This window comes from Apium graveolens, chromosome 4 (genome assembly GCF_009905375.1).
Source record: "Apium graveolens cultivar Ventura chromosome 4, ASM990537v1, whole genome shotgun sequence".
Taxonomy (NCBI): Eukaryota; Viridiplantae; Streptophyta; class Magnoliopsida; order Apiales; family Apiaceae; genus Apium; species Apium graveolens.
In genome coordinates this window covers 292,429,569-292,449,568 of record NC_133650.1, presented here as the reverse complement: position 1 = coordinate 292,449,568, position 20,000 = coordinate 292,429,569, and the positions used below count along the sequence as shown (strand labels likewise).

The 20,000-nt window shown below is 32.7% G+C and overlaps 1 protein-coding gene across 1 annotated transcript; it reads left to right on the top strand.

Moving 5' to 3' along the window:
• The first annotated feature begins 17,242 nt into the window (after positions 1–17,242).
• On the top strand, positions 17,243–18,534 carry LOC141717223 (protein SHI RELATED SEQUENCE 1-like). The gene is made up of 2 exons (XM_074519316.1): positions 17,243–17,855; positions 18,081–18,534. The coding sequence occupies exons 1-2, from the start codon at positions 17,243–17,245 to the stop codon at positions 18,434–18,436; spliced, it is 969 nt and encodes a 322-aa protein (XP_074375417.1). The 3' UTR covers positions 18,437–18,534.
• The last annotated feature ends 1,466 nt before the right edge of the window (positions 18,535–20,000 follow it).

Genomic DNA, 20,000 nt, shown 5'->3' with positions numbered 1-20,000 from the left:
CAAAATATTAAATAAGTCGGGATAATATTCTCCGACGACCTGAAATTATTCGAATAATTTTCAAAAATCAGAAAGTAATTTAAATCTGGTCCTATGATTTTTAAATCATAAATAAACCCTTTAATAAATAGTAAATAATTAAATGATAATTGATAAATAATTAAACCTCGAAGGAGTGTACTTTTAAAAGAATAAAATAATATTCTTCAACTAATTTATGTTTAATACATTAATAACTTTAATATTTAATTGAGATTGAAGTAAATATTTACTGGAGCATACTTCTCCCTAATAAATGAATAGTAAGTAAATATTTCTTGTCCAAATGATAAAGTATAGTTGAGGGAATACGATCTTTGAAAATCGTTTTAATAAAAGCTCGAGGCGTTTAATATTGGTAAGTGGACGTTGAGTCCCTTTAAAACGTACTACTATGGACTTGTAATCGTCCTATAATATCACCGGAATGATTCCCGGGTTTTTTATCTTGAAATCCCGACAGACTTTCGGTCTTATTATAACACGTCACGCTTATAGCGGAATTAAACATTTCACTATATATACTTATCGTACAACATCGCTTTATCATGCAAAAATTCAATAGCCACGTATCATGACAAACATGGTACTTATGCAATGATAATAAAACAATCCTTTCACAACACAACAGTAAATGGAATTGGGTTCGTAAACTTGCCTGGGTATCTCGAGGTGGAGGATGCTCTAGGTTCCGCTCGAAAATCTATAATCATGAACACAATTCATTTTGTTAGGTCCCGTTCTAATTTACGGCTACCCGCACTCATGTGCTAATTAATATGCACCCTCTCAACTTATTTTATCTTTATTATTTCTTTAAGTCCTTATTCACATCATGGTCGCTTCCTTTTTCAAAGTATCTTAAGCTCATTTTCGTTTTCGTCATCGGCTCCTCTTATGGATTCTACAGTTTCTAATCGCGCGGTCTCGGCTCCGATATTTTTATAAAATTGAAAATTCATTATTTTCACTTGAAATTTTTATGGCAGTTAGGAAACTCAAAATACTAATTTCTGTAAAAATGTTATGATTTATGACCATTCTTAAGTCGATCCTTTATATCTTCAAAATTCGTAATTTGTAGCAGTTTTTGTCGTGTAAATCACTTTTAGTAAAACGGCCATAACTTTTAATCCGTAAATCAAAATCAAGCGATTCAAGTGCCTAAACGATACTTATAACATTTTCTATCATAATCAAGGGTTATTTTTCAAGAAACTAGAGTTTACATCTTCGGGACTTTCTGCAGAAACTTAAAATTACGTTTTGTTCGTTTTAACGAGATTACGTTTACGATCGGAATTTCGTTTACGCCTTAAATCTTTATACTACCACCAACAATCATCATATCATCATCAACACACTAAATCCTCTCAAGAATATCATGTTCTTGAGGCAACAACAATTAACCTTAAATCTACTTAACTAAACATCAAGATCTTAACAAAATCACCACTAGAACTAGGTTTATAACTATATACTAAAAGGATATTGAAATTGAATCTTAAATAAAGTTGGGGAAAAGATTTTTACCTTTCTTTAAATATTGAGATGTGTTCTTGATGATGGTAAAGTCTTGGGAGTGCTTGGTATGGTTTTTGGAACCTAAAACCACCATTGAAATTAAAAAACCAAAGAAGAGTTACTATTCATACTATTCATTCTCAACTTTCTAGATTTTATTTCACCCATCAAACCTTAATAGAAAGAGATCAAAGATTTATCTTACCTTATTTTGGTTGTTAGGAAGCTTGAGAATTAATGGGAGGATTTAACCATGGCTAGAACTTGAGGTTTTGAATTTGATTTCTCTTGTTTTTAGGAAGGGGCCGAATGAAGCTTGATGAAGAAGTGGGGAGAGAGTTTTTATGCTTCCTTCCTTGGTTGCTTCTAGAAAATTATGTTGGTGATATATTATATTGATTTTATATTCTCTAGTTTAGAATCCTAGGTTTATTCTTGCTGCCAAATCCATGGACAAATCTAACTAGCTTCCTAGTTTACAAGCTAAGCTACTTGTTTTAGCTTCCTTAGCGCACTATTTCATTAGCCTTGGTTGATCATCCTATATCTAGCTCACTATTTGATAAAGTAACCATGGTTAATTTCTTACCATGTTTAGTTAGTGCGTTATGTTTATTTAATCGTTTACGCGTTCGCTCGGTCGCTTAAACGTTTTCGTAATACTTCCTCATAAATGGTTCGCGACGTAATTCCTTTTGTATTTATTCCTTATATTTTGAATTATCATACTTGGATATAAATCCGTAGGGTTTTAATCTTGTAATTATATTTTAATTCCCGTAATCCTCGATGAGTCGTAAATATGGTCGCTTTTCAAAGTTCGTTTTCTTCAAAAACTAATAGCGTTTACATACACTCATTTGGTACGTATAATCATAATATCAACTCCGAAACTCATTTTCTCATGCACTACATAGTGTGGGCTCAAAAGTTTTTCCTGTCCGTCAGGGTTACTATTCATTAAACGTTTTACAAGGTCTCAAAAATTCGAGTTATTACATCATCAGTAGCTGCTATCATGCTAGTATGGATATGGAATATTTATATGCTCATATTTTTAACAGTCTCCTTATATTGACTTTTATTTAAATCAATATTGGTAAGAGTTGGTACCTGTGTTTTTGATAAGGATGACTCTCCTTACTCCAAGTCCATGAGTGCATAATTTCCAACTTCTTCATCATCATCATTATCTGAATCATCCCAACTCTTTCCTCCTGCAATATAAGCTTTACCCTGTTGCTTTCTTAGAAGAGCTTCATTTTTTGTTTCCAGTTCAAGATATGCCTTGTCCTTTTTCACCTTTTTAGGCTTCCTGCATTCTGTAGCAAAATGGCCCAATTCATCACAATTGAAGCACCTGATCTTTGACCTGTCAACAAATCTTGTTTTGTAGCTATTTTTGCCACCAGAGTTGTACTGTGCTTTTGCCAAATCCTGTTTTGTAGCCATTTTTCTGCCAGAGTTGTACTGTACTTTTGCCTTTCAGATGTTATCCTTGTTGGATGTATTCCCTTGTTTTTGAAGATCTTTGAATTATTTACTCTAATGTTAGGGAATTTCCTTGCTAATTAAGCCATGGACTGATCTAAGTCATCCAGTTCATCCAAGGTATAGAATTCAACCTCTTCAAGTTCAAGAATAACTTAATTCTATGGCTCCTTGTTCTTTTGCTCATTGCTTGAAACACCTAAAGTATGGATTTCTTGTTCATCATCAGGTTACTGGCTGTCATTAACAATTAGTGCACTAAATCCATCAACAAGGTGCCCTTGACCAGCTCTTAAAGATTTTATTTGGATCATTTCCAGTTTATAGGTTTTTAGAATACCATACAAAAGCTCATGTGTCATTCTGCTCGAGTCTCTCCCTTCTCTTATAACTGAAATCTTCTTTTCTAGATGATCAGGAAGAGTGAGCAAAAACTTCAAGTTAACCTCCTCAGCTTTATAGTATTTATCATGAAGCTGCAAGTCATTAATCATCTCATTGAATCTTTCAAAAACATCAGTTATACTTTCTTTTGGTTTAGCCATAAAACCCTAATATCGAGACACCAGTATTCTCCTTTGATTGGATCTAATTCCTTTGTCCCTTCATACAAAATTTCTATTTCTCCCAGATCTGCTTAGCTGTGTCACAATTGACAATATTGTTGTACATGACATTTTCAAGTGACTATATCAAAATTAATTGCAGACACTGTCATGAGAGACCTTTTATTTCTCAGTTTCTGTGTATTTTGAGGGAACCTTAGGAGCATAATGAGCTGGGATGACCATGTCTCCATCTGTAGATTCTTCAACTATTTCCATAGGATAAAAGGGCCATTCTTGAGAATCTGAACATATAATGGGTTAGCCATCTTTATAAACAACAACATTTTCATTTTCCATAATGTATAGTTAGTCTTGTCAAAGGCTGGTATCTTTATACTGCTAATCTTTTGTGTATTCATTCTTCCAAGATCTTTAATCTATTTGCTTTCAGATTCTTCTCTGATACCACTTGTTAGGTAATGAATACAACACAGGGGGGTGAATATGTTTTGGATATTTGTAAGGATTTTTGAATGTTTATTACTTGGTTAACAAAGCAGATTAGAAATGCAGTAATATTATGTTTACCGTAATAAAACAGTGCACATAATATTTCAAAATCCACTTAATTTTGTATTAAAATCAAGCAGTGTTTTGCTATAAATCGTGGGTTCTTTGTAAGTAAAGAACTCAGCTTCTTCCTTGAGAGAGTTACAAGAAAAATTATATCTATTTTTTTTAATTTAAAAGTAAAGGACAAGTGTTTACTTTATAGATTAGTAAACACATGTTTACATAATATGCAATAAGATGTACTAAACCCTACTTTAAGTTATCTCTAAAACTTTCCATTTCGGGCTTAGTTAATCCTTGCATATCCTGTGGATCTGTGACTTTCCTTTGTCAGTTAATCTTGGCCTTTGATCTTGCACTCTTCAAGCTGCTTTTGTAAACTTTTCAATATAAATGATTAGATCATTTGTTGATTGACAATCTTGAATATTTAACTTGTCGGCATTCTGTACTTGAGCTTCATGTTGAGATCTCCAGTTGTTGTTATAGAGAACTGACATCTTGATAAGTATAATGGCTTATCGAGATCTCTTAGTTCTCTACAAACTTTTTGACTTGTCGAGGTCTCTGAGTTCTCTATAAGTGAACTTGATTTGTCGAGGTCTTTAAGTTCTCTATAAGTGAACTTGACTTGTCGAGGTCTCTAAAATATTACATGTAGAAATGACTTGTCGATATCTCTGAGTTCTCTATAGGCATTTTGACTTGTCGATACCTCTGAGATCTCTAATGAGAAAATTGACATGTCGATATCTCTGAGATCTCTAATGAGAAAATTGACTTGTCGATATCTTCAATCTTAATGTCTTCATTTTAACTTGTCGATATCTCTGAGTTTTTTATATGCAAAGTAACTTGTAGATATGTTCAATCTTCATATCTTCATTTGAATTGTCGATATCTTTGAGACTTCTTGATAAGCCAATTTGGACTTCTCGATAAGTCATTCTGGAGTTCTCAAATGACTTCTCTATATGACTTGATCTGTGACTTGTAGATTCTTGACTTAGAATATTTTTCCCAAAATAGATTTATTTAACTCCAAGCTTCTTCATAATTTGTCTGAGTCATGATCTTCTTGATCTTCTTCTAGAGTTTATCCTTAGGCTTGAGACTGTTTACAGAAAAATACTCCAGTCTAATCTTTCATATTTTTACAGACTCAAGTAATACAATACAAAATACATATTTAGATTATCATACAACTAATTCTTAGGGCTGTCAATTTGACTTAGTCTTGTTATGATACAGGCATGTATCACACACCACTTTGCCTCTATGCCACAAGTTTCTACTTTAGAACAGAAGCTGGTTGATTTGCATCAAGGACAACTTAGTGTCTCTTATTTTTACACTAAATTGAAAATGCTTTGGGATAATCTGGATGATGTTTATCCACTGCCAACTTCCATATGTGAAAAGTGCAGTTGTGATCTTACTGGGAGAGTTCATAAAATGCAAGAAGAACAAAGGGTTCAACAGTTTCTTATGATGTTGAATGACAATTTTTTTGCAATAAGAGGAAACATTCTAATGATGACATTTATGTTAACTATAACTCGGGCTTACAGGCTAGTAGCTCAAGAAGAGAATCATAAAGAAATGATTAATCAGGTTGCGCAAAGTGACACAGTGGCTTTTGCGGCTGATAGAAGAAGATTTCAAGATAACTACTCTGGTTCTAGGTTTCAGAGTAATACTCAATTTCCTGCTCAGAGATCTCTAAATCAACCTAACTGGGAATCAGTGTGTAGTACAAATGGTCAAAATGGTTTCATTAGAAGACCTTATTTCTGCACACACTGTAAGATGTCTGGACACAGTATTGAAAGATGTTTTAAACTCCATGGTTTTCCACCTGGATTCAAAGGAAACAAAGATAGAAAAGTTACAACACTTTCTCAAAATTCCATATCTTTTATGGTTGATCAGACTGATGATCTTCCTGGTGATCAGAATCAGAATTTTGTAACTTCAGCTAATTCATATGCTACTCCACCATCTATATCTGTATATCAATAAAATCATTTGCTTCAATTACTTGGAAGTCATTCTATCTCTGCTCAGGATCAAGACATACTGGACATTTTTTACTAGCAGGTAAAGTTTATATTATGTCATCAGCCACTAAAGATTGGTTTCTGCATAGTGGAGACACTGACCACATCAACCCTTATCCAGATGATTTTGTTGTTCTCAATCCGGTAACTGAAACAAATAGTACCATTACCATTCTTGATGAAAGTCAAATTTGGGTCACTCATACTAGAAAAACGATTTTAAATGATAAAATCACTCTTTCTAATATTCTCCTTGTCCCTGCATTTCATTATAGATTGTTGTTTGTACATAGGCTGTGTGAAGACATAAATTCTAATATCATTTTTTCTGCTAAATCTTGCCATCTCCAATAACTCTCTTAGAAGTCTCTACCATTGCTTCTTGGTGAACTCCACACTGGTCTTTATACTGTCAAACCATCTTAGACTACTGTTATTGACAATTTTTCTCAACACATGCTGCCTATCTTGGTATCACAGAAAACTCTAAGCTTTGGCATCTTCGCATGGAGCACATATCTTTTTCCCAGCTGAAGTTACTTAATCTTCCTAGTCCATTGTCATCAGATGCTGAACAATTAGTTTGCCAAATTTGTCCAAAGGCCAAACAGGCTAGGCATTCTTTCCCTATTAGTTGTATCAAGACTAGTTGTATCTTTGAACTTTTGCATGTGGATGTATGGGGACCTTATAAGGTTCAAACCCATGATTCTTATACTCAATTTGTAACCATTATTGACAATTTCAGTCATTATACTTGGGTCTATTTGATCAAATACGGATCACAAGTAGCTTCTATTTTGTCTTCTTTTGTGACTTATGCAGGGAAACAGTTTTCTACTAAAGTTTTGGCCATTCGTTGGGATAATGACAAGGAATTTACTGAAGGGGTTTGAAGCACTTTCTTCAATCTAATGGAATTGTTCACCAAACAAGTTGTAGTTATACGCCTTAACAGAACGGTGTTATTAAGAGTATGCACTGCCATTTACTGGAAACAGCACGAGCTCTACACTTTCAGTCTAATCTTTCATCACACTTTTGGGGTGAGTCTATTTTATGTGCAACATACTAGATAAATCGCATTCCATTAAAGAGTATTGATAATGCCACTCCGTTTTTTAAACTTTACAAGACTTTACCTCAATTAGACAATCTACGAGTGTATGGTTTTCTTTGTTATGTGTCTACTGTTAAGATTCATCGCACTAAAGTTTCCTCGCGTGATAAGACATGTGTCTTTATAGGTTATCCAGCTCATCAGAAAGCATATAAAGTACTGGATTTATCCAGTTCGGAGATTTTTGTTTCATGTGATGTTGTTTTTCACGAACATCTTTTCCCTTTCCACATATTAGCTCATTAGTCTTTAACAAAACTCAATTTCTTTCATCCACTTTTGTTCTTGTATTGGGTCTCCTTCACATCCCTCTTTATTCGATGAAGATTTACCCTCTTCCACTTCAAATTCAATTACTAATCCCTCTCCCGACAATAATTTTTCAACATTTCCCGTGTCACCTTCTTCTTCGTCTAGTTCTGATTCAGCTGCTAGTACTCATTCTCCCATACATCATGTTCGTACTAATCAGTCTACGATCTCTACGACCAGACATTCTACTCATCTTAAGAAAGCTCCATCTTACCTTACCTCTTACCATTGTAATCTTTCTTGTCTAAACACACCACCAAATCACTGGTATAATATTATTAGTTATGATCAAATACCTAATGCACACAAAGCTTTTCTTGTTCACCATGAGTTTGTGGTTGAACCAACATCTTATACACAAGCTTTTAAATAACCATTATGGGTCGAAGCCATGACCAAATAAATCAATGCTTTAAATACCAATCACACATTGGACCTGGTTGACCTGCCTCCTGATAAACATTTGATCGGATCCAAATGGGTTTATAAAAACCAAATTAAATGTTGATGGATCTCTTGAGCGTCTGCAAAGCTCTCCTAGTTTCGAAAGGCCTTACTCAGCAATATGGTATCAATTACAGCGAGACGTGTTCTCTAGTCATTAAAATGAGCTCTGTGCATTGTTTATTGGCTTTAGAAGCTAGCAGAAAATGGACATTATATCAGCTAGATGTCAATAAAGTGTTCTTACACGATGATTTGACTGAGGAGGACTATATGACAGTTCCACTAGGTATTTCTCACAAACTAAATTAAGTATGTCGACTATGTAAATCGTTGTATGGCCTTAAGAAAACTTCTCGCAAATGGTTTGAAAAACTTTCCAGTGAACTCATATATCTTGGTTACTATTAGTCCAAAAATGACTATAGTATGTTTGTCAAGAAATCTAATTCCACCATTACCATTGTGGCGGTTTATGTCGATGATATTGTAGTCACTGGTGATAATTCTGCTGAGATTACCAGCCTTAAACTTCATCTTCATCGTGTTTTTAGCATTAAAGATTTGGGCATTCTTCATTACTTCCTGGGTATTGAGGTTGGCTATGTTCAAGAGGGCATCATTCCCAGTCAACGAAAATTCACTAATGACATCTTACTAGAATGTGATTTTGATCTTACTAAACCTGCATCTACTCCTTTACCATTACACTTAAAGTTGTCAGCCACTTCTCACGTCCTGATCATTACTGTTCATTAGTTAGAAAACTTAATTACCTTAATCGAGATCCGATCTTTCCTATGCTGTACAGACCCTCATCCGGTACATGCAAACACCTCGTGTTCCTCACTATGAAGCTCTCTGTCATACATTACACTATGTTGGCCATTCGATTGGAAAGGGCATTCTTTTGAATGCAACTGATAAACTTACTCTACAAGCATTTTCAGACTCTGATTGGGCCTCGTGTGTTGATTCTCGCAATTCTATCATAGGTTATATCATGTTACTGGGTAACTCCCCTGTTTCCTGGAAATACAAGATACAGTCTAAGGTTTCACGTTCATCTGCAGAGGCTGAATACCATTCCATGGCCTCTGCAGCTTCTAAAGTTACATGGTTAGTTCAATTGCTTGAGGAACTTTGGAGTTACAAATCTTAAGCCTATCACACTTCATTGTGATAACCAATCTTCCTTGTACATTTCCAAAGACCCGATTTCGATGAACGAACCAAGCGTATCGAGCTTGATTGTCACTTCACTCGTGGCAAGGTCCTTAAAGGCCTTTTACAGCTTTCTTACTTACCAACTCATCACCAATTGGTTGATGTTCTCACTAAAATCATCCCATCTTCATAGTTTAAAGATCTTTTATCGAAGCTGGGAATGTCTCAGCCTCTTGATTTCCAGGCTTCTCCATCTCCCAACTTGAGGGGGATATTGGTTAATATATTGGCATCTCCATCTCATCAGCTCACTACTCCATCTCATTACTAAAAGATTCCATCCGCACATTGTGATGTTATATGTGATGTCAGCTATTTAATAGAATGTGTACGTGGCATAACAGATTGATACATATAGATAGATAGAATAAAATGTAAAGTTAGTTAAGTAATCATTTTTCTATTTTGTAAAAAGGAGAAGCACAATGTTGTGAATAAATCTCTGAGTTCTTTCTTGGCTTTGCTTAGTTCTTCATGATCAATGATGTAGAAGTAGTAATCTGATTTAGATCAACGAAGATAACAATGTGCGTTTAAATTGTGAAAATTAGAATTAGTTGGTTGCATATGCATTCAACTTTAGCCTTCAGGATTTTTCTGAAAGTGATTCATCTAAGACTGGAATTCAACAGTAATTAAGCATATGTTATTTTGTTTGAACTCTATTTAAAATTTCAAAGCAATGAAATAAAACTAGGAATCATCTTCTTGACTGGCTAATTTGGCTTTTCATTTTAAATTCTTTTTAAATTGAACTCCTCAATTGCGTTTGCTAAAAATTATCAGATTCTCCTATTCAGTTTCCATATCTTCTCCCTCTGGATATAATTAAGATATCCTATTGATAACTTGTGGCAACCGGCCTACAAAAGTTATAGCTATCAAGCTATGTATAATGGTTAATAGTAATATTGTATAATTGTTAATAGTAATATTTTGCAAAAGGGCATGCATGTTATGATGTTAAAAGCTGTTTGAAGGTTATGAGTTATGTCATGAAATGTTTTGGAAAGGGCTCTTTATGTTTTTAACATACGACCATACAAATCAATACGTATGTTCAATGACTTTGAATAGCTGGTACTCGGGCCAGCTTCACTTGGACAGACTTCCACGTGCCTATTTGGTGGACGAGGGAACGAGCTCATATAAGCCGAAAAGATTAATATCTCTCGATCTATTTAAGGTGACAATAAAAGAAGAAAAGTATTAGGTGAAAATGCATGTTTTTACAACGCATCTATACTATTAGTATTAAACACACACACATATTCGAGATTCAATTCTACCAATAAAGAGCACGCACACAAACACACAACAATATATTTGACGTGAAAAACCCACGTCTCAACTTGTATTATTAATCAAAACAATTATCAATAATACATCAATACATAACACCTCAAAGGTGTCCCAAACAGATACTTGAGCCAACCAATGCTCAAGCATCTCTCACACGATACCTAAGACGACTACATCACTTAAGCATACATCAAAACAATAACATGACTATGTATATATAGTCATCACAAACTTAGCCAACAAGACATACCTAATCTGATTACAATAATAATTGTATACCCATACAATTATTACTCATTCTCATTATGATAATAATTGTCAACACATACAATTATTACTCAATCCCATTATGATAATAATTATCAACAAATACAATTATTACCCTATTGAATTATGTCTTGTAGCACCAAGCCCATATCACATATTGGGTTTAACCCCAATAATCCTCCCCTTCAACCCAATACTCCAGATCAGGTTGAATAGTAATCATCAAAACATCAACGTCAGTTCTCCGATGCCTCCCCTCGAACAAGAATCCATTCATCTCATTCTTCCAACTTTTGAGAATCACTAAGGCCCGTATAGTGACCTACAATAACTCAAAACTACCGTTCTTCATCCTAATGACATATCCATCCACAAAATCACGTGCATTAACCACGAGTGCCTCCTTTTAGTATTGAGTCACCTGATCCTTGCTTTCACAATCCTTCGGCCTCTTTTGAAGAATATCACGAGTATCATCCAAAAAATTTCACCTGGTTGATCAACCATCAAACTATCGAAACTATTGCAATGATCATGTCCATCTTCCACCTCGAGTCCGAACGAATTGATCCACGGTGCAAGTCAACCGCCATACCGCACGTAATTTTGTCAGCAAATCCATCAACGTACTCCACCATACCAATTGAACCTCGAACGTTCCTCCAACCCAATTCATCACGAACCTCGAACCTCAGCTCTGATACCACTTATTAGGAGAAAACACACATACACATATTCAAGATTCAATTCTACCAATACAGAGAACGCACACAAACACACAAAAATATATTTGAGGTGGAAATCCACATCACAACTTGTATTATTAATCAAAATAATTATCAATAATACATCAATACATAACACCTCAAAGGTGTCCCAAATTGATACTTGAGCCAACCAATGCTCAAACATCTCTCACACGATACCTAAGACGACTACATCTCTTAAGCATACATCAAAATAATAACATGACTATGTATATATAGCCATCACAGACTTAGCCAACAAGACATACATAATCTGATTACAATAATAATTGTCTGCCCATACAATTATTACTTATTCCCATTATGATAATAATTGTCAACACATACAATTATTACTCAATTTCATTATGATAATAATTGTCAACAAATACAATTATTAACCAATTTAATTATGTATTGTAGCACCAAACTCATATTACATATTGGGTTTAACCCTAACAATCTATACTCTTTTAAGTCATTATTACTTACAGAGTTACAGTGATGAGTAAAAAAGAGGAGGACAGTATTACTGTTAATATACAGGGTACAACGTAGGACCGGGAGGTACTAGCATAGCGTCAATATAAATAAGATACAACGAACAATAAGGACCTTTAGAACATTTCCAACAGCCTCTTTAAACAAGTTCTTAAGTGTAAAAATAAAGAGCATTGTCAAAATTGGAGCTCCAAAAGACTCTTAGAGGCTCTTTAAAACCTTAAGAGGCTCCTCTCTTTTAAGAGACAACCACTTGCTCTTAACTTATATTTTATTATAAAGTAATTCAACCATCCACTTTCTCTCTCCACTTTATATTGTGCTTCTATTAAAGAAAGATATTTTAATATTAAATATTATTTAAAGAGTGTTGTTGGAGGTGAATGCACATTAAGTTCTTAAAAGAAAATATTTTATAATATATTTGAAGAGTGGTTTGAGAGACTCTTGGAGATGCTCTCGGCCTCGAGCCCTTAAACTTTACGGTATCATCCCTGTTCCTTTATGCTTTTATTGTATTTCACTCAATATTTTGTAATATAAGTAACATAGTATATAATGTTCCACAAATTGTCGGGTTTACCTCGGTGGTGAGTATACTTTTAAGAGATTAATCGGCAACCGATTAAACGGAATATTAATCGGAAGAATATAAATAATATTTGTAATTTTTATAATTATATAATGATCAATATGTCAATATTTATTTGACAAAAGAAATTAGAATGGTATTAAACAATATACAAACATTTGACATTCGTTATGTACTAACTATTGACATTACAATATTAACTATATTTTAATTCACACTTCTAAATTAATTACAACATGTTATTTTTATATTTTAAGTGAGAAAATAAATATACTAGATTACTTGTTACCTTTTACCAATACTTTATGTTAGAAATTGACATGATATTGTGTGAAATTATGAAATTAACGAATTAAAATCATAAAAATACAAAAAAATAATATTTTAATTATTTTCCGCCTAGACGACCTAGGACCGATTTTTGACCACCTAGCCCTCCTAATCCCGATTTTAAAAAAAAACACACGTGAGTCGGGACGTTTTACCACCACTTAGTACCTACGCTCCGCGCAGGGACCACCTAAAAGACCAAAGAGAATTATTCTAAAAGTTGTATTGACAAATTCGGCCCTTCACGTGCTTGATTGACTGGTAATTAGGCCACTACAATTGTTCCATTAACAGCCCCCATAATTACCAATTAGCACATATAATATAGCAAAACTCTAAGGTTGTGTTTACTTGGATGGAATGGAATGGGAAGAGAATGAAATGATATTTGTACTATTTTTTTGGGAAAATTGGATGAAGTATTTATAATTTTCATTTTTTCCTTCATTCTTTTCCAAAGAATTTAACTAAACTTCTAACCCATGTGTTTTGGAGGGAATGATCCATTCTCCTTTCTCATCATTTTCCATACAATATTCATCATGGAAAATTTTTACTCACTCATTTTCATTCACTTTGCTCTCATACATACTCTCTTTCTTCATATATTTTGCTTATATTTTGCTTGTAATTTTCATTCCATTACTTCCCCATTCCATTCTCCCAAAGTGGACACACCCTAAATTTGTACCTAAATTTGTAGGGAGGTCCTGACCCTACCCTCCTCCTCGTAACATATACTATATGTGTGCACGGTGATATTCTTTCTGATTCTTTATATTTCAAAAACTTTCAAAAATAATAAAAAATTTATAATTTAAAAAATAATCACATTCATTATATATGTCCACTATATTCATTTTATACATTTAGTTTACTCGTTTTTTAAATTTTTTTTCTTTAATTTATCATTTTCCTTAATTTTCTTGAGCAACTCAAATGTAAACAAATGGGAGGGATATTATATTGTATTTGTTTTTAGATATAATGATAAAGCATGTGAATTCAAGGGAGATCACAGTTTGTTGATTTTATTTCATCCATTCTTTGTTTGTTATATTGATGTTTCTTTTAACGACTGCATTGACCAACAAGAACCTCATAGACACATGCACATTATATATCAATTATCATATTTAATGCAATTGCACATTTGCACTAACGTATGTCTATGAATTTCCAGCTTCAGAACAACAAACACAAAGCTCGCATTTTCTGCTACTGGTGTTTCGTGTTTGTGCTTCTCAGAACATGAATCTTATAAATGATAATTTAGTAACAATAAAAGTAAACAAATAACTCCATAAATGAAGAATATAAAATAACTTGCAGAATATAAAATAACTTGCACTACAGAAAACAGGACATTGTGAGTTGTGATCACTGGTTTAACTATTTTAAACATGCCGTAGTCACATTGAGAAATAATACTACCGCTAGCATAAAAATCTTAGAGTTGCAAGAAATCTTAAAGTGATGAGGTACATAATGAAAGTACTCAAAGAACTTGGATTCTTTGCCATGCCATGAAAGGTGGTGGAGGTGTTGACCTTTAAACAGAACCCGGAGTGTATATATATTGTATTTCTTATACGTAAACATCTTATAAATATATATATATAGGGTAGCACTCGTGGAGTACTATATAGAAAATCGTGGAAAATCATTATTTAATAAATATAAAATATATATTTTATTTTATTTTTCATCAACTGTACGATACGTTTTGCTATAATTGACAATAATATATATATATATAATTATGCTAATATTAATAATAAATATTTAAATTAAATAAATAGGGTGGAATGATTTGAATATGAAATCCTCCTTAAAGGAAGGCTCTAAAAGGTACTTTTCAAAATATTATATTATTATTTTAACAAAAAGAATGTGAATATCACCAATAACATATAGAACCATTAAAATCAAATAATGGCAAAAAAGATCAGAATTTTATGTAAATTCCAGCTAGAAAGATTATTCATTGTCGATCTTTATGGGAGGTTTTTAGGATAGGGTTTCAAACTAAGCAAGACGAGTGTGGGTGTTAGTTAAAAAATGAGTGGTGTTAGATTCTAAAAAATAAATTAATTTTTTTATCAAATAATGTGATAAACATATAATATATTTTAATTTATAAATGCATATTAATGCACATGGAGTCTCATAATATATTTATTAAAATTGATATCTACTAAATGACATCAATATTTGAAAAAGAAAAAAAATTTGAAAACACATTTTTAAGTCTGTTAGAGCATGTATATCTTGTGTTATAGTTATAATATAGAATAAAATGTAAAAAAATCTCAATCGTCAATGGTGTGCTAAATTTTGTGTTAAAATAGCACAATGTTATAGTTTATGCTAAATTTAGCACAAAATATAGCATTGTGCTATAATTATCAACTCATCAAAAAGTGAAAATATAGCATTGTGCTATAATTGTCAATCTATTAAAAAGTGAAAAAAAAAAAAAGAGAAGAAATAGATAAAGTAGGAAATTAAAAGTGTCAGGTACTTGGAAGGTAATTAAATTTGTAATGAAAAGTGTAGTATATTTTAAAAATTATCTAAATTTGAAAGAGGAAAACATTAAAGACATGATACTAGTTTAGCACCAAAATATACTTCTTGGTTCTAAATTATAACAATAGTTACATTTATATTTACTCCACCGTTGGCTTTGCAAGAGTATGAGTAGAAAGAGATTCAGCGTGTTTTGCGCACAAAGGACGACTAAGCAAAGCGGGCGCATTGCCACATGAGCTATGAAGCGACCGTTAGATTAGCATGCAACGGCTAAGATTTGATGTTTCTAGATGACATTTTCATACAAACTACTAGACAGACTGTTGACAAGGTAAGTTGCAAGAACCAAAGAGAGTATTATTAACGAACCAGCCAGTTGACGAGTGATACTGCTCCCTCCCTCCCACCCATTCCTGTACAGTGGTTTGGACACGGAGAACAAGAAATATAATAAAATAATATTTTTTTTGTTAAGATAGTGGGATGAGAGAGAAAGAAAAAGTATAATTTAGTAAAAAAAGTATAAAGTTGGTTAAAGTGATAATACAATTCAATATTTAATTAATAAAATGAGTATAGTGAAAGAAAGTAGTGGGTGAAGTTAATTTTTATATTATAATTTTTTTTACTATTTTTGGTAAGTTTGAAATGTATAGAATTGAATGAAATATCTAAAAAGAAAAATATATAGAAGTGAATGGGACAGAGGGAATAGTGTTCTAAAAAGCGCCTAACCGGCCGCCTAGGCGGAATTAGACCATTAAGCGTTTCGATTTTATACTAATCGGATAATTAAATATTTTTAAAAATTAAACGACTTTATAAACGTATTAAGCGGTTATTAAGCGGATTAAACGGTCATTAAGCGGTCAAACAGATTTTGACTTGTCAAATTTTCAATTTTAATTTTAAATATTAATATTTATTTTAATTAAACAATGATCTTGATTAAAATAAAATATATAAGTTTTTAAGAAAAATTTATGTTATATATTCTTGATACTTTATTTATTTTCATTATTTTAGTATTATACATATTATTATTATATATAATTTTAAATAAATATTATTTATCCGCTTATAAACCTGCTTAAAATTCCGTTTAAACATATGTGTAGCTGCTTAAGCGCTAGAAATTATTCCTGTCCCTTGGGCTTTTTAGAACAATAGAGAAGAGGAGGAGCGAGAAGCTTGTACGTACTACGTAGTCATGGATTTGTCTTAAATTGAAGTTGCAGTTACTTGAGTATCCCTGACGGCGTTGCAGGGGTAATTGCCTTTATTTAGTGCACCAAAGACCAAACCCTTGTCCCGTGACATACAAAATCACTAAACATATACTTCATGTCCCATTAAATTTTATAAATTAATTTTATATTTTTTAATATTCTTTTAAAGTATAATTCTATAATATTTTTAAATTTTTTTTTCTGAATAAAAGTTTCTTGTTTAAATTTTTATTCAAAAATAAAAATTAAAAAAAATATTATAAAATTATATTTTATAGAAATCTCGAAATACGTGCAAATAGTGCACGTAAAAGAATCAACCAGAGGGAGTACTAATAATACTCCTGTTCCTATATAGTACATGGAGTTGTTGTCAAAATTAGGGTACGAAAACAGTAGACAATGTCTGGGCTCTTTTCACTAGGAGGAAAAGATCGAGCAAATCAAGAAAACAATTTCTTTTTCTTCAAAAACGAGGAGATCTATAAAAAGGGTTTTCAGCTATGGCAACAATACTATCACTTACATCAACAACAAAAGTTACAACTTCAAGATCATGTTGATCTTTCTCTAGTTGGTGCTTCTAATTCTAATTACTCATCAACTAGAAGAACAAACGCCACAACTAATAATGATCAATCATTTCTATATAGATCATCGTCTTCTTCGGGCTACGGTCTTCACATGAGACAATCGGGTAACAACAAAGAAGATAATATGATTAGTAGTAGTAGTAGCAGCAGCATAAATTGTTTAGATTGTGGAAACCAGGCTAAGAAAGATTGTGTGCACATGAGGTGCCGAACTTGTTGTAAGAGTCGAGGGTTCCCTTGTCATACTCATGTTAAGAGCACGTGGGTTCCTGCTGCCAAAAGACGCGAGAAGCAACAACAGTTACATCAAGATGATGAGCAGCAGCACCGGAATCAGTTGAGTTTGATGAGAGCATCTGATAGTTCTAAAAGGCCAAGAGAGAATCCCTTCACTTGCCCTCGTTTGCCAACCCACAGTTCAGGTTTTTATTTACAACTCTCTAGCTAGCTCCATTGGTATTTTAATATGTTTTATTTACATGAATTGTATCGTAATACACAATATCGGAGTATGGGATTTCTTTCATTGAAGAAAGTTTGTTTGATCTATATAATGCACAATCCTTGCACCTTTTAAATATGTGTATCTACCATGACGTTGAACAACAAGAATGGAGATCACTAATTTCTTATGGATGTGTGGCTAGGGTTAGAAGTGGGGCAATTCCCAGCGGAAGTGAGCTCGACGGCCGTGTTTCGATGTGTAAATGTTAGGGCAATGGATGATGCGGAGAAAAAATATGCGTATCAAACCGCTGTTCAAATTGGAGGCCATGTCTTCAAGGGGCTTATTTATGATCAAGGCCCTGAAAACCGATTTGGCAGGGGCGATAATTCTTCAGGTGGTGCTCAACAGCACCTTAATCTTCTAACCGCTACCGTTACAACAACGACAAATACTAATGAGCCCGGAGTGACATGGCTTGACTCTTCAACCACATATCCAGCTCCCCTCAATGCTTTTATGGCGGGTACACAATTCTTTCCACCGCCAAGACCTTAAGATAGACAAGGTAATATTGGTCCTTAAATCAATTTATTCTGTATTTCGGGCCTCTTCGCGATTCATTTATCTTTTTTCCTAGCAACAGGGATTATTTATTCGTGCTATTGTGAATGATTTCTTTGTAACAACTAAGAAGTCAGTCTCATCAATTAACTAAGACATTTTATATATACTGCATATTCCCCGGTATACGTATCACTGCAAGGGTCCTCAGAAAATCATGTTAAAGTTTTAAATGATTTGTTTACTCAACATAACTTAACACAACTGTTTGGGTAAAGATCTCGAATCCTAGCTACCAATCATATGAATCTAATTCAATTATTTTTTCATGTGTTTAATCGTAAATGAGTTGGTTACTTGATAGAAAAGCTAACTGAAAGGATGGACGAAGAAAGATAAATGAGAGATGAGAGGGTTAAAATCGTTTTAACAAATTGATATGTTCTATTTTCAAGCAAGATTCTGTTATTTAGCCGATGATTGTTGTCAATACGATTATAGTGTCCGTTTGGGAAATTTTAAAATAAGTAACTTATGACTTAATATTAATAAGTGGTTTAAAAGTGATAAATAGATAATACTTATAAGTTAGTTAAGTGTTTGGTTAATTTACTTATAAGTCAGAATTTTTTTTAACTTAAATGAACTAAAAAAATATTTTTTAAATATAATTATCTTAATTCATGATTTTTAAATTAACTTAATATTTAAAAACATAAATTTCAAAACTAAAATTAATAAAAAATTAAAAAATCATAATAAGTTGAGAAAAAGTACGTCGTTACTAACATTCAACTTATCAGCTTATAAGTTGTAAATTCAACTTATAAGTTGGGTCGACAAACATTTATCAATAAGTACTTACGGGCTTATAAGCCAATAAGCCACTTATTGCGTGGTTGCAGGCCCATACTCTATGTAGTTCCTCACTATTGGATAGGCTTTGAGTGTGTTTTTGTAGTGTGTGTTTCATGCTACATATGGTAATGTGCTTACATTATATATGTAAGACGAGCTTTTCGTTTCTACAATTCATTTCAATTTTCAATATTCTCTCTGTGCTTTCAATTTGATATGATTTGATTTTTGATCTGCTTTTTGAACTCCAACTTACTTTTCCCGTTTACCCGGTATCTTGCCGGATATTTATGTTATTACCTGACCAGTGCCATTTAGCTCCTCTTTTATATTTAATCTTCAAGTTAATTAGTTCTATCAAGAGAAAAAATGTTGGATCATCTATCAATTTATAAGTTAAAAATTTGCATATACTTGGCATGGTTCTTAAAATTATCGATTTTACCGAATAATTACTATAAAATAATCGGTTGATTTGATTTTAGTAACTGATTAATCACTGTATATTTTTCTTAAACTAATATATTATGATTAAAAAAATGAAATATTATTATTTTAGAATATATCCGATTACTCTCGCAAAACAAAAATCCAATTATTAGTCCGATTAATTATCAATTAGCCGATTAATTATTATAAAATATATCTACCAACTAATTCTAATTTCAGTTTTTTTCAACGACAAAAAATATAATTTTAA